General features: G+C 39.0%; 4 protein-coding genes across 14 annotated transcripts in view; all 4 read right to left on the minus strand.

Annotated features, from left to right (window-relative positions):
* Positions 1–310: 310 nt before the first annotated feature.
* LOC121950535 (uncharacterized) lies at positions 311–4,348 on the minus strand. The gene is made up of 3 exons (XM_042496563.2): positions 3,731–4,348; positions 3,502–3,553; positions 311–1,096 (listed from the first exon to the last, which is right to left on the minus strand). The coding sequence occupies exons 2-3, from the start codon at positions 3,551–3,553 to the stop codon at positions 561–563; spliced, it is 588 nt and encodes a 195-aa protein (XP_042352497.1). The 5' UTR covers positions 3,731–4,348; the 3' UTR covers positions 311–560.
* Positions 4,349–4,947: 599 nt separating this feature from the next.
* Positions 4,948–11,589, minus strand: LOC121950121 (uncharacterized). The gene is made up of 3 exons (XM_042496040.2): positions 11,459–11,589; positions 9,717–9,759; positions 4,948–7,905 (listed from the first exon to the last, which is right to left on the minus strand). Exons 2-3 carry the CDS (start codon positions 9,757–9,759, stop codon positions 7,316–7,318), a joined length of 633 nt encoding a protein of 210 aa, XP_042351974.2. The 5' UTR covers positions 11,459–11,589; the 3' UTR covers positions 4,948–7,315.
* Positions 11,590–15,032: 3,443 nt separating this feature from the next.
* Positions 15,033–19,080, minus strand: LOC121950460 (uncharacterized). The gene is made up of 3 exons (XM_042496464.2): positions 18,937–19,080; positions 17,326–17,368; positions 15,033–16,153 (listed from the first exon to the last, which is right to left on the minus strand). The coding sequence occupies exons 2-3, from the start codon at positions 17,366–17,368 to the stop codon at positions 15,609–15,611; spliced, it is 588 nt and encodes a 195-aa protein (XP_042352398.2). The 5' UTR covers positions 18,937–19,080; the 3' UTR covers positions 15,033–15,608.
* Positions 19,081–19,684: 604 nt separating this feature from the next.
* LOC121949825 (unconventional myosin-IXAb-like) overlaps positions 19,685–25,317 on the minus strand; it is a 166,908-nt gene continuing 161,275 nt past the window's right edge. For 7 of the 11 annotated variants that reach the window (XM_088080263.1, XM_088080260.1, XM_088080266.1 and 4 more), the window contains one exon: positions 19,685–24,021. In XM_088080263.1, coding sequence (XP_087936389.1) covers positions 23,630–24,021 — 392 coding nt within the window. In that variant the 3' untranslated portion in view covers positions 19,685–23,629. The remainder of the gene's footprint in view (positions 24,022–25,317) is intronic. The other 4 variants (XM_088080259.1, XM_088080267.1, XM_088080265.1 and 1 more) reach the window with 2 other exon arrangements.

Genomic DNA, 25,317 nt, shown 5'->3' on the forward strand with positions numbered 1-25,317 from the left:
CAACTGAGGCTCACCAAGTTCATTTCACTACTTGTTGAGTTATTTCACTACTCGTTAAGTTATTTAACTATACATCAAGTTTGTGTTATTATTTATTAAGTGAATTCACCGTTCATGGGTTCATCAAGAGTACAAGGTTTTCTTCAACACTGTTTGGTTGGTGAATATACCAACACTTTATACTTGAGAAAAGGTTAGAGGAAATTTGCATTGTTACACCAGCAAGGTGCGTACAAGATAGGCAAGCAAAAAGAGCAATATAAATAGTAACCCCCCCCCCACACACACAGAAGCAAATAAACATGTCGTATAGATGAATCAAGTTGAAGTTTAATGGTTATTGTAGGAAAATTGTGTTGCAATTCTCTGGAAATACAAAAGAGTGTAACAATTTTGTGTATGACATTACAATACATCAGACAAAATTAAAACAAATTACACAGAATGAACATTACATATCTGTGAGTTTGAGGTGTAATGTGCATCATTTGGCTCCAATCACAAGAAATCTACCTGTCATTTCATTTCAGAATTTTCACTGATTCCTTTCTGTGGCTTATTTAAAATGCATAGGTTGAGATGGTAACTCTTGAGACGTCCCGATTGTTGGGGCGCCATGAGTTGAACAGCTCCTGCAGCATCCTGGCATCCTCAACTGCATTATGGGCTTCGTAGGCCATTCCGAGGAAGTGGCGGACCATGTACTCCTGAGAATGACTGCCAAGATCTCGATAGAGGTTCTTGCTTAGCAGGAAGGTATCCACAAACCCAGACACCACCTGCTGGAACTCCTGCCGCAGGAAGAGTGTTCGCAGCACTCTGGTGAGCACTGGTGCATCAAAACGCCGTGCATTGTGGGCCGCCAGCAGCACAGGGCGGCGGAAGGAACGCAGGAAGTCAATGAAGGAGGTGAGAGCGTCAACAAGAGGGACGGTGTCCACAGGTCTCCCGTGGAGAAACAGGCCGTCATCACTGACAGTGAAGCCCGTCACCTGTTTGGCGCTCTCGGTGAGTGCGCGGCGGGGGAGGGTGTAGACGTTAAAGACCCTCTCTCCACAGATGGCAGACACCTGGATGATGTCACACACATAAGTGTCTGAAAGTAGATAAGAGATGGATTAAAGGAGTGAAAAAGAAAAAAAAATATTTTAAAAATGTGGACTACACTTTTTAAATTATAAAACAGTTAGTGTTTTATCCAAAAAACTGTTCAGTGTTTTTCTTATGTAGGAAAGAAGCACAAGTTGATGCAATGACTGGATATTGTTGCCTTTGCACAGATTCAGGTTCGCTATTTCACTCTCCATTCTTCGTCCAAAGTTTGTTTTTTAATTTAGGGCAGCCATGTCTCAGTAAGAAAGCAAATATGTTTATTGCTGTGTTAAAATGGGGTCTGTGATATTTAAATCAGAAAAAAAAACAGTCCCATAAGTAAATGAAGGACAGATCGTTTCTAATCGATTACACTTACGCCTGTCCACAGAATATATGATATTTAGGCTGAGCCTTTTTTGGAATAATACATATGACTGAAGAGGGTGTGGAAAGACAAATAATGTCACACTTTGAGAAGTAAAAGCATGAAACAAGCTTCCAGAGAACGCAGAGAATTTAGAGAACGTAGTGTGGGCTACGTTTGCAGTTGGTGAGTCTGGTGTGGAGGATTTATGTCCTTTATCTGAAAAATGTAATTAAATTGTATTAAATTCAAATTAAATATGGCGTGAAATGTGTAACCTGTTGGGGGGGATTCCCCTCATTTAGATTACATTTCAAAAATAATTACTTTTTAATCACATATTTGGTGTGAACTGGTGATTGTTGTGGTTTCTTTAGACTCAGCAGAGACCAGCTGACAGGGTGGTGTCTCTTCTGGGTGGGTGGCGCTCTCTCTTCGTCTGTGCAGCCATTGCACGCACATATACTCAATAAACTCTAAGAAGTTCTTCACCGTGACATCCTGTCAAATGTGACGGTAATGCATGCGGCAACCGAGTCATTTAACACTATGTCAAAACCACTGACTCAGGAAGTTTGATTCCAAGAAATAAAGAAACAATGAGCCACACTGTTTCTTCAAAGAATGTGATTTCCTGATTTCCAATAATCAGCCATCTTAATTTTTCAATTCATCATTTGGACTTCAAAATCAGCCACTGAGAAATATCCATCACAATCTTACAAAAAAAGTGGAAGTGTTCAAAATGCCTCATAGTCACTTCGTCCATTACTACTATAAATACGTTGATTCATAAGAGGCGCCTGTCGGTCTGTGGACTTGCAGTAGCTGGTTTTGAATCCCACCTTAAATCTTGCCAGACTCACAGGGATTTGTATTTACCATTTTAGTATAACTACCATTTCATAATTCAACCTGCATGATGCAACTTTCAGGTAAGTGTCATGCAGCAGTGGCGTCCTGCGGCAGCTGCAGGAGGAGCATTTCTGTCTGGTGTGTGGTTTGGCACAGAAATCTCATCTGTGTTGTAATCGTATTTGTACAAAGTGTGATGCCAGCCAAGTGACTAACGTGAGCATACTATGCTGATTTTTAACATTCACACGTTATTCAAATGATCTAAAGCAGCCAAAAAAGTATCGGTACACAAAAACTCTCTCTCCAAAATCAAAAAATTAGAGTGCTAAAATTTAAATTTGTGATGTCAACAAGTATAAAGTCTGGAGCTGCTCCATAGACAATGAATGGTGAAAGATGTTCTGGATGACACTGAGAGCAGCCAGGGGAATGTTCCAAGTATACGAGAACATTTTCTGTTCAAGAACGGAGAACACTACAATAGGAGAAAGCTAATTTGGGTATTAAAAAAGAAAAAAAACATTCTGTGGCTCAACAACATCAGGCTCCTGTTCTGAGCAGGTCTGGATTTTATACCTCATTACATCACAAGAAGACTTAATTCAGTGGTTTCTGGCTTTGAGAGAGACAGTTGCTCTTGTTAACAAATATTAACTGAACCTTCCCGGACCATGGAAATAACAAATTGGAATTCATATGTGAGATTAGAAACCAACAAAAATAGAAACTGAAAGGCACTCTGATCGCTCTTATCTTGCTCATGACATAAAGACTCCAGCTGATGCCTGTTAACAGGTGGAGCCTTCATAACACTGGTTTATACTGGTACATATTGACAGAAACAATTAAGAAACTATACAGATTTTATCTGAAAACCATCTTGTTAGTTGATTCTATGCCAAACGAAGTTTAAAAAAACTGTTTTAGTCACGCTGTCTATAATGGTAGAACATAAAATTATTAGTGTTACATAAAATCCTACACAACTAAGGCAACACAACTGACTTAAATACAATTTAGAAGATCAAATATGAACCTGAAAGGTCAACAAAAGATCTTGCGAAATTTTTTAATAAATGTTGTAAACAAGGCACATATTATGACACCGACGGTTATCAAATAAGGTAAATAAGAAAGGTCATATTTATCTTTAATTGATGATATTGAGACATAAAGTTAGTTACCTAATCCAGTGGTCTCCAGGTCAAAGAAAACGATGGTTTTGTTGCCAGACATCTGCAAGAATTTAAAGAGATAAGCCATCTGAATATAGAATAATAAACTCACGAGTAGTCTATATGTCAGACAACATACACTATAACATAGTGTATGTTTTAGCTTTTACCACTTAAACTTGATATCTAAAAGTCATTTTGAACATAAATAGTTGAAAAAAAAAGGGTGTGAACTCACCGTGGACAGTTTGACGAGTTGTCAGCTGCGTTGTGTGACAGATCTCAGGTGAAGTCAGCTGGAGTGATCCCGGTTTCCTTCACGACTCATCCGCAGGGAGTCAACAGGTGAATCACCGCCGCATCATTTCAAAACCTACACTGCCCTCGACTTTCATTTAAGTGGAAAGGAAACTAGATGTAGCTCTCTTTCTTCTCATGAAACCACCGCCCTGCTCAGTTATACTGCTTTGTTTGAGCGCCTGTCAACAAGGTCGCAGTAAACAAAAGGTAGTTTTACTGTGAAGGTGGAAACTTCCCCGTTGTTCTTTTAGTTTCAGTTTTGACCCGCCGGAAAGCAAACTGTTGCGGTAACCGTCACGTGCAACTGAGGAGAATGAAACTTAAATTTGAAACGAAACAGAAGTACTTTGTTTTTTTTGAAAGCATATGACAAAAAAGGCCTACATTGCCGAAAAATAAAATTACATACAAATACATTTTAAAATTGTGAAATTCAGGCAGATATAAACTAAAATAATATACACTCTAAAATAATAATAATTAAAATACACTTAGCTTGCGTTGTGTGTCCACATCTTTGACTTGGCTCTCCCTTGTGTTTCAGTGTCCTTCAGCCCAAACACACCTGCTGGCAGTCAGCTCATCACCTCTCACACACACCACACCTGGCAATCACTTCAACATTCATCAACCCCCCGGCTTTCCTCTCCCCTCCAGTGCAGCGATGGTCAATTTATGGCCCACTGGCCAAATCTGGCCCCTGATAGGAATAGTGACCCTCCAACGGGTTCTCACGGGGTCAAAGAGCATGTCCCAGCTTAGGGAACAGCCTTGGTTCATGCAGAAGGACCGCCACATTAAATGTTGTCCCAAACCAACAAGCAGGGAGTGGAAGTGGATTATTAAACCCTCCATCAGCGACCTTGTACTGATACTGACTTATTGACCACATGCAACGCCATACTGCGTTCACTATGATGTTCCATACAAATAATGTTCTGCGCAGCAACCTTAGGCAATGAAAACTGTTTAAATTAGATTAACATTTAATACTGTCATACAGATGAAGGAGTTTTACTCTTGGTTGCTGCAAGTAGAAAAAACTCTCACCCTCCCAGGGTGAGCGCTATGTTCAGAATTCTTAAAAGCGACTCAATAAACAGCAAATAACTGAATGTCCAAACAGAATTTAGAATTTTGAGTTCAAATCTTTTATTGAATCTTCTCAAGCAAGCAGTGAGCAGTTACAGAGCTCTGGATCAGAAATGCCTCTCCCTAGCCGATAACATCAGCGAGTCAGCCTGCATTCTGACAACCTGTCTTTCCCTGATCCAGTATTTTATACTATTTACAAAGAGGAAATGTGAATGAAGGTAGAGTCATCTTCTGGTTGGTTTCCCTCGTCATCTGGCTCCCCATTCAGCGTGGCATTTTCTCTGGATTGGTCAACTTCGGGGACAGTCCCTTTTTAGGAGTTGTTTTTTTCCTTTTCTGCATGACCTGTTGAATTCAGTCACAGAGACCAGACACCCACACTCTTTTTTTTGTCTCATATACACATTAAATATTTCCTCATTTTTGTCTCTGTTTACGGGTGACCTTAACATGACACTCCTAAATGACCTATACAGTAGCATTTCAATTCCTCTAACGGTAGTTTCAGCATTCTTGCAGTTGCATAACAATTTTAACCTTGCTTGGACAGAGCCTTAAGGGCTCATGTCACATGAAACTTGTTCCCTATCCTAGCATTATAATCACACTTTAGCTGGAATCATTGTTCAGTTACAGAGATTTAGGTTACATACTTACATACTCCAACACAGACATTAACATCTCAAATGCTACATTTCATTTAGGATCAAATGCACCCTTCTCTGGTGGTAGCTGTTTTTCTTTCTGTTCTTTTTTAATTCTTTTTAGTTCTTTTTTAATTGATACAGCAACTGTTGCAAAAATCAAGCAGCTAATAAAGTTATATAAAAAATTGTTTTCACAAAAAATACATTTTTACTAATGAATCAGGTTTAAATATTATTCATATGTATGTATTAACTGTTCTTTTATTTCTTTGCTTACTTATCCATTCATTTATTTAATGGCAAAGAATAATATAGCCTATCAAAATTGTGGTGAACAGCAGCCCATAGTCTACAGATCAAATTAAAGTGAAAAAACAAATCATAAAATGGGAGTAGTTTTTATTTTTGACCACAGATACAAACTATTATGACAGCTCCTTTTTTCCGCTGCAGAGAAGGAAGTTTGTCTGAAAGCTTGCCGCTGTAGTTACACTCTACACTCTCAGCTGTGAAGGTGACTAAAACGGGATGACACAGTGGGAGTCGGTAGGGTCCAGTCAGCCTGAAACCAAGTTGAAACCAGATGAAATCAGTCACAGGCCTGAGGAGGCCTGTGCCTGATCTGACCCTGTACTAACCAAAATTCCTTTACACTCACTACCTCTATTGGAGATTAAAATTTCTTTCAGAAAGTTTGCTGAAACTTGATTCAAATAACATATATATATATGTTATATATATGTATATAATAAATAATAAAAGAATACCAAGTTGTCAAGAACATTCAAATGAAAGTTTAATGTTTTTTGTAGAAAAGAAATGCCGCAATTTACTGAAAAGACAACAGAGCAAAACACCTGAGTGTTTGACACATGTAACAGTACACTGGACAACAAAACTGGATAATTTAAATCAAAATACAGTGTTAAACATTTCAGGGCCACTGTCCACTTTGTATTTTTTTCAATTGTCCCCAACATGAGGAGGAAAGAGAAAAACACAATATGGATACATGGCCCTGATGTATGTAACATTAGCCCTTTTTACACTGCCTCTTCAAGGTGGGAATAGCACATCCTGCAGAATTGGATCATGGGAAGACTTTTTGGCGGCATGTTACACATGTGACCCACCATAAGAAAAATTTGGCATCTTTGCAACAAACTTTGAAAAGAAAAACAGCTGCTGAAAATGTTTGCCAATTGGGAAAACAATGAGATCCAGGAGCTCCTTACCCTCCCAATAGAGGATAAGATCAGCCACCATATAAAACAGGGAGAAAATAATTGTTATTGACATGTTAAAGCCATTGTTTTTTTCTCTGAAAATATTTCTGGCTACAGAATCCCTTCAGTTGTTGACCAAAAGTGCAAAACTGTGAAACATTTGCAGGACCATTTTGTCGACAATGCAGTGGCTGGCATGGCTTCATTAGTGAGTGGAGTATCTGCCTTTCGTTGTGAAAATACAGTGGTTACAACAGCAGGCAGCTCAGCGAGTTAGCTGTTGCGCACTGCTCACCACACACTGTAGCCATGGCGTTACTTCTGAAGTCACACACTGGAGCAGCATGATGCCACTGATGTTTGGTCCCCTGTAAAAATGCAAAGGCGGCATAAAGAAGAAACTTCTTAACATCATCTCTGTGTAAAAAGGACTTGATTTTGGGTGTAACATGCATCATCCAATCACAACAAATTCAGTCTAACTGTCGTTTTGATGTTTTTCCTAAAATATCAGTCTGTTCTCGTCATATACCCCCCCCCTCCAAAATATTCTGTTTATTCTGCCAGTCTTTTTTTTTTCCTAAGCTCTTCAAAATACTTTGGGGGAGAGGTGAAATGATCGAGATTGATCCCATCATTCTGCTGATGCCATTTGATGAACAGCTGTTGCAGTATCAAGGCGCCCTCCAGTGCATTATTGAGTTTGTACGTCTTTCCCAGGAAGTGGTCGGCCAGAAACTTCCGTGAATGCTTTGACAGATAAGGATAAAGTTTCCTGCTTAATGGAAGGGTATCCACAAAACCAGAAACCAACCACTTGAACTGATACCAGAGGCCGAACTTTTTCAGCAACCTGGTGAGTATGGGTGCAAAAAAACGCTTTGCATCGTGGGCCGCCAGCAGAACAGAGCGGCATGGGTAGCCTCTGCGACAGGAGCGCAGGAAGTTGATGAAGGAGGTAAGAGCGTAATAAACAGCAACAGTGTCCAAAGGTCTCCCGTTGAGATACAGCTCATCATCGTGGTCGGTGAGCCCCGTCACCTCTGTGGCTCTTTCAGAGATGGAGCGCCAGGGGACACAGTAGAAGTTTATTTTTTTGTCTGCACAGACTGCAGCCAACTGGATGATGTGGCACCTTTCAGTGTCTGAAATTAGAAAAGAGATGGATTAAAGGAACTAGAGAAAATAAAATATAATAAATGTAGGTTTAAAAGTTAAAAATGAGCAAAGGTATTATGTGCTGGACTGTTTCTTAGCCAGGAGCAGTGGCTGAAATGTGTTACCTTTGGACAAATCCATACCAGCTATTTTCCCATGTTGCCCCTCAATTGCTAATGCTAAGCTAAGCTAACTTTCAGCAACACAGAGAATAAGGTCCCAAATGACAATTGAAAATGTAATGGTATTTATTTAGTAAGGCTCTCAGGCATTCTGTATTACTTCAAATATTTATTCTCCTGTAGATCATCTTTTTCTTATTTAATGTGATCTCTGCCTAATCAACAAGTATGCAGGCATGGTTTATCCCTCAGTCCTCATTTGTGTTTCCTGTTTGAAGAAGTACCCTCTTTAGTCTGCTCTACATTGCATTATTGCTCTGCACTCTAGTTTGTGCTCTAGGTCCTTCAGGCGGTCTGACAGAACGGTTTGGGACTCTCTCTGGATAAGACAAACTCGATGATGATGCAGATGTGAAAAACCAAAACTAGATCTGAAATAGAGCATGGAGAGCTAACTGTACATACAGCATCTTTCTATGCTAATACTGCAAGGTTTAGCTTGAAGTTTTCCAGCCCGACACGCTCAAAGGCGGAATAACTTTCTACCTTGACGTGCGCACGGAGCACACAATGAAGCTGCTGCCTGCCTCGTCTTTAGGGGTAAAAGACTCATTAAAAAAAAATCTTCAGCTGACGGTGGTAAAGGCAAGTTATAAAATTGTAAAAAAAAATGCACTTATGAGTAAACTGCTATTAAACAACAGACACACACAAACACCCCCCAAGAACTCCTTCCCTTCTTTCCCTCTTTCAAAAATATTGCTTCCATTGACCTCCAGCGTCCTCTGAACGCCCCCTGGGGGGGCGATATGGCACCTATTGAGAAATGCTACCTTAGAAATTTATGGAACATCTTGTCATAAAGAGCACATGAATTCTTTAGTTACAGCCAAATAAAAATAAAAATGTTTTGTTTAGATGACCTTTGACTGCCAAAATTTAATCACTTCATCCTTGAGTTCGCGCCAAATTTGAAGAAATTTACTCGCAGCATTCTTGAGGTTTTGCTTTCATGAGAACGGGACGGACAGCCCAAAAACATGACGCCTCAGAACCAAAAACATTTGTCATGTAAATAAATGTAGGACTGACCTTCTTAAATTGGATTACATCAGATGTGGAATGTATTACCTGTTGGGTACTATCCCTTCATATAGATGACAATTTAAGAGGAATTTGCTGCTGATCGTTGTGGTGTCTTTACACTTCAGAGATCAGATACAAACAAACGCGTGTGTGATGGTAATGATTGCGGGCACTGAGTCATTTAACAGTAAGTCAAAAGAACGGACTCGGAAACTCTGTTTTAAAGTCACAATGAAATCCGTCCTCTCAGCATCTGGTTTCAGTCACACTGTTACACCTACTTACACGGGAAGGGTAATTCTGACAGACAAATCAACAACCAGGGCTGCAACTAATCATTAATTCATTTGCCACCTTGTTGAAGTTCAGGTTTTTAAATTGTCTCATAGTCACTTTATCCATTATTAATATAAATATATGTATTTTTAAGAGGTCACTTGGGGTCTGTATCCTTCCAAGCCTGATTAAAAATATTAAAAAGGTGCACATTATAACACTATCATCCAAAAAGGCAAATAAAAGGCAAGATTTAATGCAGTTGATGACATTGTGAAGTATTGATAAGCAGACAGACAAAAAAATAATGTTACCTAAATCAGTGGTCTCCAGGTTAAAGAAAACGATGGCAGACATCTGAAAAAAAAGGAAAGAGATAGACATTTGAACATGTACTCTTACACCCAATACAGTTATGTTTGATATATCTGATGATGCATTAAAAATATTGTTAGCTTTCACAAATACAAGGCGGCCCTTATAAGTTGAGGTAAAATCAAAAGCACCTTTTAAACCCTTTTACATAATATCACTGTTAAATCTTGATATCAAATATGTATTTCTTACTAGTGGAAATGTTTATTGTAGATATATGTAAATTAATTACAACTAGTCACATTTTACCACATTTGACCTATATTCAAACTCCATTACTGATTTCTATAATTCAGTTTTAATGTGTTGTAGTTTCAAGTAAGTTCAAGTAATATTACTCTAAATGTTACTCTTCCTATACAGAGCTATAAGATATTTTAGAAAAACTGAAACTGAAAAAGTATGTCAGATAGTAAATATATTTACTTTAATTTATTTGCCAATTTCTTCATCTTATTCATCTGTGCAAACTGAGTTTTACGTAGCCTATGTTACAGTTGATTAATCCATGGCCTACATTGTTTCTGAAAACGTCAGCACATTACAACTCACACCTTCCACAAACTTTACACTTCCAAAGTAATAAATATACCTGAGGGGTGCATTCAAACGGACTCTTCTTGTGATCACGGTAAAACACAACCCCATTTTAACACAGCATATTTTCTTGCATCATATGCATAATTGCAATACATTGTGCTTGATCTAAACCTCGAGTGACCTTTGATGTTCACTCGCTCTCACAGCCCTTCAGTCGATCTCACCATGATCACTTCAGTCTTTCAGACAAATTCAACAGCATTCTCAATGGCGGCAGAGATTCCCCTGATGGAAAGTGCCAAGTAATGAAACACAGCCCTGATCTAACGGTGAGGAAGCTGTGTATCTCCATCAAAGTCTCAACTCTTTCATACAAAACAAAGTGTTAGACTCTAGAGAAGTAATCCCTCCAAATCATCATTTCTGACCCACTCTCAGTGTGTAGCGATGTATTTTCTGCAGAGATTCTGCTTGGTTTTTCTTATTTTCTGTGCTCAGGATGTTATGGCCGTGTAACCACACACCCAGAGGTATAATGTAACCAAGTTGTGAAATTTCTTAACAGTACTCCAGTGGGGTTTTTTTTTAAGAATCTTAACTTCCACTTTTACACATTTCCTAAATAAAATGTGTACCTTTGCTCAACTACATTTCCCCATTAGTTATTTACTACAAAATAAGGACAGAGGGGACAGAAGGACAAATTAAAATCCTTTAAGTTGTAAAAAAAAAAACCAAAAAACAAAAAACAAATTCTCAAAATTCTGTCCGCTTGCTTTTTAAAAAAAATTATTTTCAGCATTTACTTGTGCTTTTACTTTAAATACGTATATTTAATTTATAAAAAAATACTTATAAAAGTACACTAAACATCAGTTTCTTTAAGACTTTTACTCAAGTATTATTCAAATAAATTACTAAGCACATCTACCAGCGTCATATTCTGGTAAGAAATATGTACTTTTACTTGATTATGGCTCTCTTACAGTTTACATATCACTGCCCACAGCGCTGCGTATAAAGGCAAGGCGCAGACCGAGGGGCCAAATCACTCCAAACCAGAGTGAATCTGGGGTTGGACTTTAGCGTATCTTTAAAGTTATTTTGAACAAGCTTGTGAATAAAAAAGGTGAGAACTCACCGTGGACAGGTTGATTTGGTGTCGACTGAGGTGTGGGGCAGACGTGAGGTCGGCTGTGTCAGCGCAGCAGGTTAACACTGGAGAGATGATCGTCCTGTCGGCTCCTCTTCTGGTCTGTGGAGGACCTGAGCCTGCAGCTGCAGGGGGGCGGTGACAAAGAGCCGCTGTCAAACCTGACAGTTTTAAGCAGCCTCGTTTTGTGAAAATAATATGGAAACAACGGATCGTATATTTTTTCTATTACGTAACATTCACAAATGGATAAAACAAAGATTTTCGTCACTTCCAGCTACTATTTTTGGTATGATTTTGTAAAATTTGTAAAATGATTTTGTTGTTGAGTGATGCTGTGTCTGGCATGTTTCCTACAAAAAAACAGAATCGTTAAATCACCCTCTATTTTTTTAATCAGATTAGTTTAAACTGTACAAAAATATTTAAAAATGGGATGGAACAAAAGTTGTATGATATCCTATAACTATATCACACTGTTTCCCTTTGTATGTTATGGGTATTTAATTAACTTTTTTTTTCTTCATTTGGTCTTTTTTTAAGCAATCATTTAATTCAAATTTAAAGCCAAAATCACTTCCTTTGTAATCAGTTTCCAGTCTTCTATTCTGAGATGTTTAAAATACAGTTTATTGTGGCATTTTCTTGGTACTTCCCTGCATATTATTAGAACGCTGCCATACCCATTTTGCATATTTTAAGAGAAGTCACTGGGGGTGAAAAGGTTTCCAGCTTACAGTTAATGACACATTCACATCCTGTTGATTCTGGTTTCAAGTTGTTTGCAGTCTCAATTGTTTCATTATGACAGAGTAGCCTATTTAAATGCTTCACAGGTGATCTGCTGCCTTATACAAATCAACTGGGCAGATCTGTCACCCTCAAATACATAGACAAATTAAAAATATTAGCCTAATAGTCAAACACAGAGGAAAAATCAAAAACAAAAGCTTTTATTAACGATCACTCAGATATAGTCAGAGCTTCACCAGTGGCGACCCCAAGGAAGGTCATGCCCGCCATGATATTCCAATTGTAGTGTCCATTTGTTAAGATTATCTTCTTGAATTTTCTACAATAATTCAAATTCCAATGGAAAAACCCAAAGGGTCCTTTTTTTACCCGGGGGAACCAGGATGACACTAACCCACCCACCAGCCTACAGAAAAACATCCTTGGAGCTCTATGTTCTCTGTTAGCCTATAGTATTTAGAGGAATATTTGGGTGATTCCATTTACAGCGTAGGAAAGTCCCTGCATGATTTTAATGAAAGAAGAACAACCATCAAGCTACAAGGACCTTACCTGATATCAGATTAAATTGCCACGTCATTAAACTTCAGTCAAGTGAGGATTTCAGGAGAACAGGGACCAGCTCTGTCTTCAATCACCGGGAATGCTCAACAAGACATAAGGGAGATTTACAACTTCCTGCACACACTGACATGAAGATAAGAGCACCCCTTTCTCTAACACAGCCACTAAACCAGGCCACTGACCCAAACCAACTTTTATCTCACACCCCAGTATAAACTTTTAGTACCACTTAGATAAACGTTCTTCCAACGTTGGTCGTTATGAATCACCTCTAAGAGAGAGCTAATTACTCACAGAAACTAGCTTTAATCCTACTGTGAAGTCTTTGCTGAAATGTAGTTTCGATTTTGTGTTAGGACAATTAATATAGTGTATTAGAGTGTGTGCAGAACAACATGTTTCCCTGTTTAGACTTTTCTTTAACTGCCTTTAAGCTAAGAATTGCACCACTGACATAATTCCACCATCTTTGACAACACTGTCATGTTTAGCACCATACTGCGTATTCCACTCTAAAAACACTACATCTACTGCCCTAAATGCAAAATTAGAAATCATGCAATTGTTAAACTGTAACAAAATGGAGTAAAAGAGCAACAGGACTTGACCCTGCCTACCAATGGACAGGAGGAGGCTGACTTTGATTTGGAAAGTTGCACTATCTGGGCATGCAGACAGATGCTTAAAAAACAAAATCCTTCCTGCAAGACTGTACTTTTTTTTAGCTCTTCACTTTTAGCCAAGAGATTTTTTTGGCTGACTTCCTACCCTTTTTGCATGTAAGGAAGTTTGTTTTTTTTCTTGTGGCTTTAAATATATTTATTAAGTCAGAGGAAAGTAAAAATGTTTTTTCACTATAGACTACAAATCCCCCATGTTAAGTCAAATGCTTAATAAAATATAATATTTATAAGTTATATCTGTATTGTCAAAATTGTTTCATCATCAACAAATGATGATGACTTTTACCTATATCCCCAAATGTCTGCCTTGAAAATGAGCAGAAGAGTGTTTTTGCAGAATATTATGACTTCACAGTACCTTTCACCTTTTCGATATATAATGTCAGCACTTCATCATTTTATACTATTAGACATTTGTGTGAATTTTTGTAACAGTTAGCAGATAAATTTGTGAGTAGTACCCAAAAGGATATTTTAAGAGGTCATAGTGACCTTGACCTTTCCCACCAAATTCATATCAGTTCATTCTTGAGCACAAGTGGACATTTGTGTCGAATTTTAAAAAACTTCATCAGTGCCCTCTTAAGTTATTGTGTTCCTGAGAAATGACACAAGGTCACATCAAATCTCATCAGCTCAGCCCTCTGTCCAAGTGAATGTTTGTGCCAGATAAACAAAAAACCCTCAAGGTGTTCACAGGGATGAGACAGATGAGGTGACAGTGACATTTGACCATAAAATCTTCTTGAGATATATTGAGATATGTCATTCACAACAATGAGACGGACAACCAGAAACATAATGCTCTCTGCCATGACATAAACAGAGTCAGCTTCAAGCAGCCCAAAGGAGAGGTGGCAGGGAGGGGAGCCGTGAGGCCCAACTGGGCAGGAAGACAGTAATGAGTGTTAAAGCACACAGCTATAGAGGGAAATATAATTGACAGCTACAGAATATAGAAAAACAAACTATCAGAGTGATTATATATATGAGCACATACATACATGGCCATGATTCTAAAATAATACATTTGCAATTATCATTGAATACTAAAGGACAAATATTATCTGATTTTAATACCATACAGTTAATGTTATTCCATCACAAATTTGATTTTAAAAAAAAGCTATTTCAGTTTAATTTTTTATCATTTCTGAGTTTGTTTTTCAAAATATTGTAATGATAAATATCTACAACAAATGCATGGAGATAATACTTGTTCTTGTAATATTATTAATTCCACAGAGATAAACTGAGATAGTATGCTGGTAAAGTAAGACATTACAAGCTTTGTAACAGCACAGGGTAAGTGAATTTGATTTTTTTTCTTTCGGTTTAGAAATACCATGAAGTAACATCTCAACCTTTTGCTAGAGGCCTTTTGTTTTAGAAACTATTTTGAGGATTAATCTTGTATTCATTCCTTTTTTTTTTGTAAAATTTGTGAGGACTATTGCCTATATAATTATAAAATGACCTCCATCAACACAGGCAAATAAACAAAATCCGTTTTTCACTTTATGTACACAAAGTAACAAAGCAAAACTTCTAGGCATGAGAGGTTTTTATGTTTGAAAGTTGTTTTTAATGCAAATCAGCACAAAATGTAAATATAGCCAACTCTTGACTAACCTCCCATTTCATTCTTGATAATGATCCTCAATTTCCCAAAAAACAATGTGACAAACCCTTGAAAGAAAGTTTTGAAGATTTACTGTCATACAGGAGTTAACTGCTGTTGGTAAAAGCAGGTGGTGAGAACAATGAGAGCAGACAAAAAGGCAAGCAAAGGAAACTGAATGGTTATTGTGGGGAAATTATGCTAAAAATTGATGGAAAACCAAGAGAACAACATTGCGTGTGTGACAGATGTTGCAATATATGAGGAAAAAGTCTATACGAATTTCAGTATCAGCACCATATACCCTTGAGTTTAGGGTGTATCAAGCATTACTTGTGTCCTATCACAAGAAATTTAATCTACCTTTCCATTTATTTTTTCCTGAATGTTTAAAATATCGAACTGTCCAACCACCTGAGGGCACATGATGAGGACAAAACTGCAAAGAAAAAGATAAGCAAACTCAAATGAAATATTTTGTTTTAATGGCCAAATTGTTGTTTTTTCTGTAGCTTCTTTAAAAATTCAAGGTTGGACTGGTAGCTTTCTCGACGATCCATTCAGCGGGATCCCAAAGGTCGAACAGCTCCTGCAGCACTCTGGCATCCTCTAAGGCATTATGGGCATCGTAGTTTCTTCTCAGGAAGTAGCGGGCCAGAGACGTCAGACGATGATAGCGCATAAAGGGATTGCAGATTCTGCTTAGTATCAAGGTATCCAAAATCCCAGACACCGCTAGCTGGAAGTCCTCCAACAGAGAGAACCTTTGCAGCAATCTGGTGAGTACGGGTGCATCAAAATCCCATGCGTTGTGGGCCGCTAACAGAACGGGGCTCCCGTCAGAGCTGCAGGACTGCAGAAAACGGATGAATTTACGAAGAGCACGGTAAACTGTGTCGGTGTGCAAACATTCACCGTGGCGAAACAGACGGCCATAACTGACAGTGAAGCCCGTCAGTTCCTCGGCTTTCTCACTGATGCGACGGAGGGGGAGGGTGTAGACGTCAAATTCCTCTTCTTCACAAACGGCTGACAACTGGATGAGGTGACACAAATCAGTGTCTGATAGTAGAAAAAGAGATAAAGAAAATACAAATAAATGTATGTCACAATATTCAAAATGATAAAACTGGACTATGTTCGGGACTATTTATTAGCTGTGAGAAATGGCTTAATTTCGTTACCTTGAGAAAGATCCAGGCTAGCCATTTCCATTCTTTGTACTAAGCTAAGATAACTAACTTCCAGTATGCATGTATGACTATAAGAGGGAAACTTAAAGTTTGTCTTCTCACACCTGGCACTATAGCGTGAAAATGATCACTTGTTATTGGATCTCACTTCTTTCTCTGAATGCAAATAAACACGAACATTTCCAAAGACCAAAAGCATTGCTGCTTTTAACTGGGAGGTTTGTCGTGCTGTAGTGATAAAAGTTATCTTAACAGAAAATGTTCATTACATTGCATGCCATTATATTATGAATTTCCATTATAGTCACATTGTAGTTACTTGTTTTGAATCCAGACTCATTTTTTTCAAGCTCCCACGGTTGTTTGTAACATTTAGGATATGAAATTTTTGTATCAAGGATTTCCCTCATTGTCAATCATAAACTGATTTTAAAATTTTGAAGTTGGACTGTTCATTAGAAGCACTATTGGAATACATGAACTTTTTCTCTACAAAATCAGCACAGTTTCATCATTATATCCCATTACATATTTTGTGTGACATTTTGTTTATGGATTTAAACTCTGGCCAAAAACATGTTTTGAGGGGTCAAGGCGACATTGACGTCTGACCACCAAAATTGAATCCGTTCATCCTTGAGTCCAAGCAGTTTTTGCTTAATTTCAAAGTGTTCTTGAGATTCCATGTTCACGAGAGTGGGATGGACGGACGGACGGACAACCTGAAAACATAATGCCTTGAGGCATGACTACTATTTTGGCATAAAATATTTCAACAAGAAGTGACTGAAAGTTCTTGAAAAAATTAAAGTACAATAAGTAAGCTACAATTTACAAGATCAAATATGAACTGTGAGCTCAATAAAATAATCAATAGAAAAATATAAATAATTATTGTTAAAAAGGGGCAATATTCTAACACTGACCATTGTCAGATAAGCTAAATTAAAAAAAAGACAAAGGTAATGTTTAATCTAACTGATGATACTGTGACTGATGAAATATTGATAAGCAGACAAACAGACATAACGTTAATGTTACCTAAATCAGTGGTCTCCATGTCAAAGAAAACGATGGTAGACATCTGCAAGAATTTAGAGACAGACATTTAAACATGAAGTAATACATCCTATAGAATCATGTGTGATCAGTCTGATAATGCATCAAAAATACATATACACAGGCTGGCACAGGTTACATATATAACCTGTGCCAGCCTGGCCATTATGAGGGCAAATCTGCCCCACCCAACCAGTGCGCCAGTAAACAACAACATAAACCATCAAGAAATGTTGCTCAAGAGCTCAACGGATACAGAAAAACAGTCTTACCTCATATAATGTATGTATTTTTTGACCTTACTCCGTCTTGACTTTGACTCTTTGTTTACATTCCTCACTTCTGTTTCGCTTCTCTTGCTGTAAGCTGAACGGCCATTCGCCGACGAGCTCAAATGTTGCCGACGCCGGTTAAAGATTCAGAAAATAGGCCACTGAGTGTCAACTGGGGCCAACAGTGTGGGACAAGCCACAACAACTTGAAATGGCTGTATTTTGTATTTATCTTTGTATTTTCAAATATCCAAATAGTACTTGAACATATCATCTGCCATGAATGCTTCCCTCAGAGGAAAAAACATAGCCAAATCTAAGCTTAACATACTGATATGTCATCAAAAATCACTTTTTCCATATAAAATTTGGCCCTAAATAAACCTTTGCATGCACTAATCAGCATGCACAACAAGTGATTTTGTCTTTAACATTTAACTTTCATACATCAAAGAGCACATTTTTAAAATCTAATGACTGGTAGAGATTGACTCATGAACACTATATGGACGCTGTTATAGCTGCAAAAGGGGGAGTACACGTTACACCTATGGGAGCTTTTATGAGTTGGTCATAAAAGTTCTTGTAAGTGTGTAACGTGTAGGTGGCCCAATACTTTTGTCCATATAGTGTAGTTTCCGCCCGTCACTCATGACGACTCCAGTAAAAATATTTTTAGCTTTGGGAAGGGTAAAAAAAGTCACACCCCAGCCAGCCTCTCCTCTGATAAATAAAGAACAGTCCCTTATTGTGTTGGGTTTTTTTTTTTTCCACAGCAAATAGGTACAGTGGTTTGTTTAGACTACATAAAGTCCATATTTAGGCCTGACAGATAAGGTGTGGACAGAAAAGCACTTGCATGCTCTTAGGACACAGTTTTGGGTCTACAGGAAAATATTACATTATTACCAGAAACATTAAATCATGGCAAAAGTCAATGATTTTTCTGACAAAAGGTCAAATAACAGAAAGGCCGAGCACCGCGGAGCTCATAATGAAGACTTACTGAGTGTGAGTGAGAGATAGCGATAGACACATAGGAAGAGGTGGAAGTTGAACTATCGCACAATTTGATGAAGTCGGATCTTTATGAATAGATAGCAAACAGGCATCCAAGAGACACAGCACGGAGAAAACACAAAAACAGCGAGATGACACGCCAAAAGTGAGGAATGAGTTGGTTTTTACTTTAGTGGATGACCGTCCATACAGTCAAGACGAGGCCTACAGCCGACATTTAAAAGTTACACTTTTAAAAGTGAAAGTAAAATTAACCTGACCATACGGGCTGATTAAGATTTTTAAAAAAGTCTCAACTCACCGTGGATAGTTTGATGAAGTGTCAGCTGAGCTGTGATACAAACTTCAAAGTGGTATCAGCTGTGAGACACTGATGCAGGAAAAGCTCCTCCGAGATGATCTGCGAGCAAAGCGCAGATGAGTCTGCAGCTGCAGGGGGAGGGGCGGTGTCCTGCAGCCCTCAGTCTGTGAGGAAGTCACAGAAATATTGAACTTTTTTGTTTTGTTTTATTACAGGCGTATTTCAAATAAGAAATCGCCACTGGCTAATAAGTTCATCTTGCAGTGTTACTTTAGATTTGAGGAGAAAACTTTATTTTTCTTGCATCCTTCATGGAAAATTGTGGACAATTAATCTGTTGAACTGATAAGACCAATGGATGTGAGCAGCAGCTGCTGTGCATGTATGCAGACTTTTAGACCCATGAGCAGTTAAAAGTTTCACTTTCAATGTGTTTGACTTTGCTCCATCTATGCCCAGTGTATGCCCTGCGCTCCGGGAGTGTGGTGAATAACTGAATGGTGTATATATGTCAGCAGTGCCCCAAATGAACAGTTCAGCTCATGGCAGCAGATGCTTTGATAATGGTGAGTGGCCACAAATAAAAAAACATCTTCCTGGAGCACTCGCCTTTGCGGTAATTAGAAGCAAACTACCTGACATTCATTTGTTAGTTTACAAGCTATCAACAACAAATGAAAAAGTAAAATACACATTCATGTCTTGATTTGTTCCAGGCAAAATATGACTTAACTCACAAGTGTTTGGCTGCAGTTTCACTTTTTTAATAAGCAGATGAATTTTCCCCATAAAGTCTTTTTTCTTCTTACAACCATAAACATGTCCATTAAAAAAAAAAAAGAAATATAACACAAATTGCACCTTATACATAACCGTGTCCAGAGTGGCGCAGACAAAAAGACACAGCGCTTTTTTTTCTTGCTTCGTAGCACAAACATGACAGACCGATTGAGGCCTTTTAAAATGTTGCCATGATTAATAGTAGATAATGAACCGTACACAGGATAATATATCCTTTAATAACACCTTTTTATAACAGATTCTTTTAAACCAATGTACACCCCAAAAGCATGATCATAAATAGTACATACACTGTGTATAAAAGAAGAAAAAAACAACCAGAGAAAGCAGAGCATGCCTTCCAGTGAGTTACATTCACTTTTTTTTGTCTTTTTTTGTCATATTGACAGCCTGGACATGTACACAGACCACATCCCATCAAATATCAGCTTACAGATATTTGAGCAGGAATCAGCTTTGTCCCCTCTGAAACTTCTTTTTTTACAGCGTATGTTGTAAAAAGACAACACACTGCAAGTCTCCACACCTGCATTAAGATCAGCACGGTCTTCTGTGAGAGTTCCAGCTTTAAGGAAATGTTGATTAACACTGATTGTGTTGGTGAGATCGGCACAAAAGTTGCTCAAAAGCATCTGATCGCAGATGCAGCAAGCAGGTAGAGATATTGCAGCTAAAGTACGGAGACATCAGCGCTGTTAAGCCACTGAGTGGGGCCATAAAACTGAATATTACACCAATGGTTTCGATACTGTATGGACAGAGACAGAAAGAGAGTAAGAATATGCAGAAACAAGTGGACGGTCTCTGTTCGTTGCTACTTGCTTTTGTCTGGTTGACAAGAAAGTTTAATGCTACTTTTCACAGCCAGAGCTGCAAGAGAAGAGGATGGAAGAGCTACTGTTATGGTGAAGTAGAAGAAGAAGAGAGTATGCTGAATTGGCTCAGAGGACGTCATGGACGGTTTGAGTGTGTGTGAGTGCAAGAGTTTTCCCACAGGTGCAATGAAACATTTCATATGTCTGAGTTAGTTAAGTGTCACTGGATGGTTGCAGAGACTTTTTTTTTCACCTTTACAAGAACATTTTTAGGGGAGAAACACTAGTGAGTGTGTATGTAGAAACGACTACACATGCACAACCAGGGAGGTGATACAGTGGCAAGAATTATTCATTCATTCACACGCTAACACACACACACACACACACACACACACGCACACACGCATGCACACAGGAAAGAAAAAAAATGGCTTTCATCTGAACAAAATTAACCATGGACAACAAAAATATGACATCTTTGATATCAATAACAACACCTATAATACAGCAATAATATATATAGATATTTATGTAAAAAAAAAAATTCAAGTTCTGACGTAGTAACACTGATGTTCCTGAATAAAAAGAGGAGAAAACAAAAAAGCTTAAATGGAAAGACAGATACAATACACTTATGGCTGATTGACATTTGACACCTCAGTTAAAGTAAATGTGACACCAGGGGCCAGATACATAAACGATGTGTATGCACAAAAACAATGCGTACACTTTTTTCTGCACATAAGCAGGTTTTTATAGAGAAAAAAATGTGTGATGAAAATGCGCACACATATTCTTCAGACCAGGTTTACACATTAGCTGAAATAGTTGCGGGGTTTGAGTTGTTTGCAAATTTCACTGATTGGGTTATTATTTTTGCAGGCTGCATAGTGTTCTTTGAATGTCAACCAAAGGCGCATTTATAAAGTTAATTTTGAAATTATTTATGAGCGATGAATTCCATCAGTATTTTCATTTACAATCACGTTCCCATTAGTGATTGTGTAATTTCATTTTGTGAAACACTTTGTTAAGTCAGTTTTAACATAAGCCATTACCTCTGAGATTTTGCAATGTTGGAATTATAACAATTGACACAAATTCAGCCAATCACTGTGAGACTTCTGTGTGACCGTGCAATTTTCTTCAATCACTGCAACTGTATCAGAAAATTGACCTTTTAAAACGAGTAATATCTCATTTCATTTAGAGCTGCATGCAGTGTACTGATTTGCAAAACTTCTCTCTCTCTGTTAATCACGAGTCACACACGCAGTGACAGGGCTAACTGTTGTCATCACACAGCTAACATAACCTAACACTTATTTACAGGGTTAACAACAGTCGAGCCATTTTGGTGACAGTGTGAGAATAATGGCTCAGTGTCAGATGTTAACTGCTGCTGTGAGGCTTCTGCCCAAGTGCAAAATATGATATTTATACTTGTGCTGTGTTAACTCATGCTATCAGGGCAGAGAGAGCAATAGGAGAACTTCTCACAGGGCCGGTCTCCATCGCAACATGCACCGCAATTTTTAAAAGCTGCTGTGAAATCACATATTTTAGGCTGTAACAATCACAAAAAATGCTCAAGGGACTGATTAAACACTATGAATGAATCACTGATCATTATTCTGACGTTTAATGATAATGATGATTGAGATTTTACTGCAATGATTGTTTGTTTAAATGTTATGATTTAGTGGTACGGACGCTACAAATATCCATAGTCGTGTGTAATGACAGCTGCTTTGGTGGAACTTTGCTGATGCACCACAGTGAGAGAAATTGCACTTTCTTAACCGTGCTTCTCATTGACACATCCACTGAGTGGTGGAGGGGCACAAATATCAATATGAAGTGTATGTTTAAGAGCATTTTTACATCCAACTGTGAATGTGGAAAAGGCTTGTGCACATGCTCCCTGCGCCACAATGTTGAGATTTATAAAACAGAATCTGGCGTACACACGGTTTTATAGATCTGACTCAGAAGAATGAGTATACTGTCTTCCTTTGTGCATACACACAGTTTTAGTAGTGAATGTACACAGAGTTTTATGCATCTGGCCCCAGACGTGTAGCACTGTGAGCGCAGATTGACAGCTTTTCCTTCTAATATTTCTCAAGAGTTTAATGCAAGGAAACCCAAAGTTGGCTTGGTTCACTGTGAAATCAGAAAATAGAGAGAGAGAGAGAGAGAGAGAGAGAGAGAGACAGAAGATGGTAAATCGCGCAAAACCATCACAGAAACAAAAGTGGAACCTGAATTCCAGACACCTCACTTTGCAAAATAGCAAACAGGAAATAGAGACTAATCAACAATGGACGACCCAGGAGCAGCACTGGAGTTTCTTTCTATGTACACTTTTTTCCTCTGTAACATAATAACAATAATAATAATTAATAATAATAATAATAATAATAATAATGTAACATATTTCTGTACAGTCTCTTCAAACTGACGTGGGAAAAAGTGTGATGGAGAAGCATGCAGCCTCGTGGCTGGTGTGTCCTGTGTAAACGTGAAAAGCAGACCTAGCTTGGCGCTGGTTACAGACAAAAAGTCCGCCAGTTCAGTCAGTATGGCTACATTTCTTCTGGGTGGCTCTGTCCACCTGCCCACATGCTGAAAAATAAAGATGGGGCACTATAAGATTTGGCTTTGCAAGTGTGGGTTTTTCCTCTGTGTCTTAGCATCTGTCCGTCTCTTCTTCGTCTCTGTCCTCTGACCGACCCCTGGTGCTCCAGCAGGGGTCAAACAGCACTGAGGTCAGAGGCTCAACAAACGCGTCTTTTCCAGCTTCCATCAGTCCTCTTTCTTTGACCTGTCATTTTGTCCCTCTGCATCATAGTTCCAGTCTTGTCGTCTTTTATTCCCACAGCTCTCTGCTCTGACTGCACCAGGGGAGGAGGGGGGTGGGCACCGAGGAGGGGCAGCAGGCGACAGTGAGCTCAAACCTCGCCCCGTGACCAGCCTCGTTCAGCCTCGGACTCTCCCTCCCCCTCTTCTTCTTCTCATACGCCGTCCTGTTCTCAAACAGGTGGCAGCTGGCATGTGTTCCCTCCTCGGCTTCACACCATGAACTCGTTGCTGCCGTACAGAACCAGCTGCTGTGGCCCCGAGCTGAAGTCCGACTCCCTCCGGTGGCTTCCCGAGGGCTCGCGTGGGGAGCTGCGGCTGAGCCTGAGCCTGTGGCGGGTCTTACCGGCTCCGTGGCTCCCCTCTGCCTCGGCCAGCGGGGCCCCCAAGCCACATGAGGTGAGCAGGGGCCCGGAGGAGGAGGAACGAAACCTGTAGTGAGGAGAGGGAGAGCCAGAGGCATTGGAGGAGAGAGAGGAGGAGGGGTGGTAGGAGGAGGAGATGGTGGAGGCGGAGTCTGCAGAGTCCTGGGAGTCGGGTTGACGACGTAAAGCTCGTCTGCTCTTTGCTTCAGACTTTCTGGAGCGATAAGTTCCACGCTCTGCTGAGAGAGCAAAAGAGGGGTTAAAAACACATAAAACTCCTAATCCTACCTGTTCCTGTTATTGATTAAAGACACGTTCTAGCCCTGTGGAAAATATATTGTACTGACACATTTACCGAAAATGCGTAGCAGGAGAAAACTCATAAAGTGGGTTGAGATGACAAAAAGGTGTCACTTCATCTGTTCCTCCAAGCTGCAAACTTCATCTTTACTCCACCACCGTAACTATGTCAGTGGGTCTTGAGGTGTATTATGGTCCATTTCTTATGCTCTTCATTTGGTCAGGCACAAAGAGACCTTGAGGTCAGAGGTCTAGGGATGGTTTGGCCTGGGAGTCAAGTGTGTAGAATACTGGCAGCAGGTTAAAAATAACACGGAATGAGACTCCCTCCAAAAAGGACATATTTGTGGGGTCTTGTGATTGATTACAACAGGTGAAGAGTTGTTTTACTGAAGAATGTATTGATGCCTGAACCTATATAAGAGACTTGCATGAGCTGTAAGAGAGAGAGATTCGTATTGGTCCTGAATCCTCTCACAGGCAGACCATGGTGCCTGGTGGATGCTGAACTTTATACTTTATACTACTTTATACTAATTTTATTATTCATATGAACATACAAACATGTAAGGTCTGGGTATTACAGTACATCAGGCAAAGAAGACAGAAGACAGGTAATAAAAGGATCTCCTACATTGGCTGATTGTAGCAATCCCATTTTTCCCAGTATTTATCTCCCTTCTCCTTTTGTAGTCTAAGGGAAAAAGTCATTTTCTCCATTAAGCGGATGGAGTTAACTATGTTGATGAAAAGGGAAATAGAGGGTGTGTTCCTCTGTAGCCAGCTTTTGGTAATTGTTTTTTTGCTTGCAGCCATAAAAATCTTCAGAAGGTAAGTGTCCCTCTTACTGAGCCCTTTTGGAATAATTACAAGGTATAAAAAGGTGAAAGAAAAATCAGTTTTCAGATTTAAAATCTTTAAGATTAAATTGTCCACACCTTCCCAAAAAAGTTTGACCTATGGGCAAGTCCAAAAGATATGTGCATGATCGGCCGACGTTGAACCACACTCCCTCCAGCATGATTGCTGAGACTCACTGAATTTGGATTTCTGGTTCAGGGTAAGAAAGAACCGTACTAGTGGATGCTGAACTTTGATGTAATAAACTTATTCTTATGCAACCAAGTAGGTGTCAGCGAAGGTTTCTTCATCATCTACACATCATTACTATTCAATAAACAACAGTCTAACTACTCAAAGGTCTTGTCTCTCTCACACACGCACACACACACGCA

Source organism: Plectropomus leopardus, chromosome 7 (genome assembly GCF_026936395.1).
Source record: "Plectropomus leopardus strain MGB_pleo_1.0 chromosome 7, ASM2693639v1, whole genome shotgun sequence".
Classification (NCBI taxonomy): Eukaryota; Metazoa; Chordata; class Actinopteri; order Perciformes; family Serranidae; genus Plectropomus; species Plectropomus leopardus.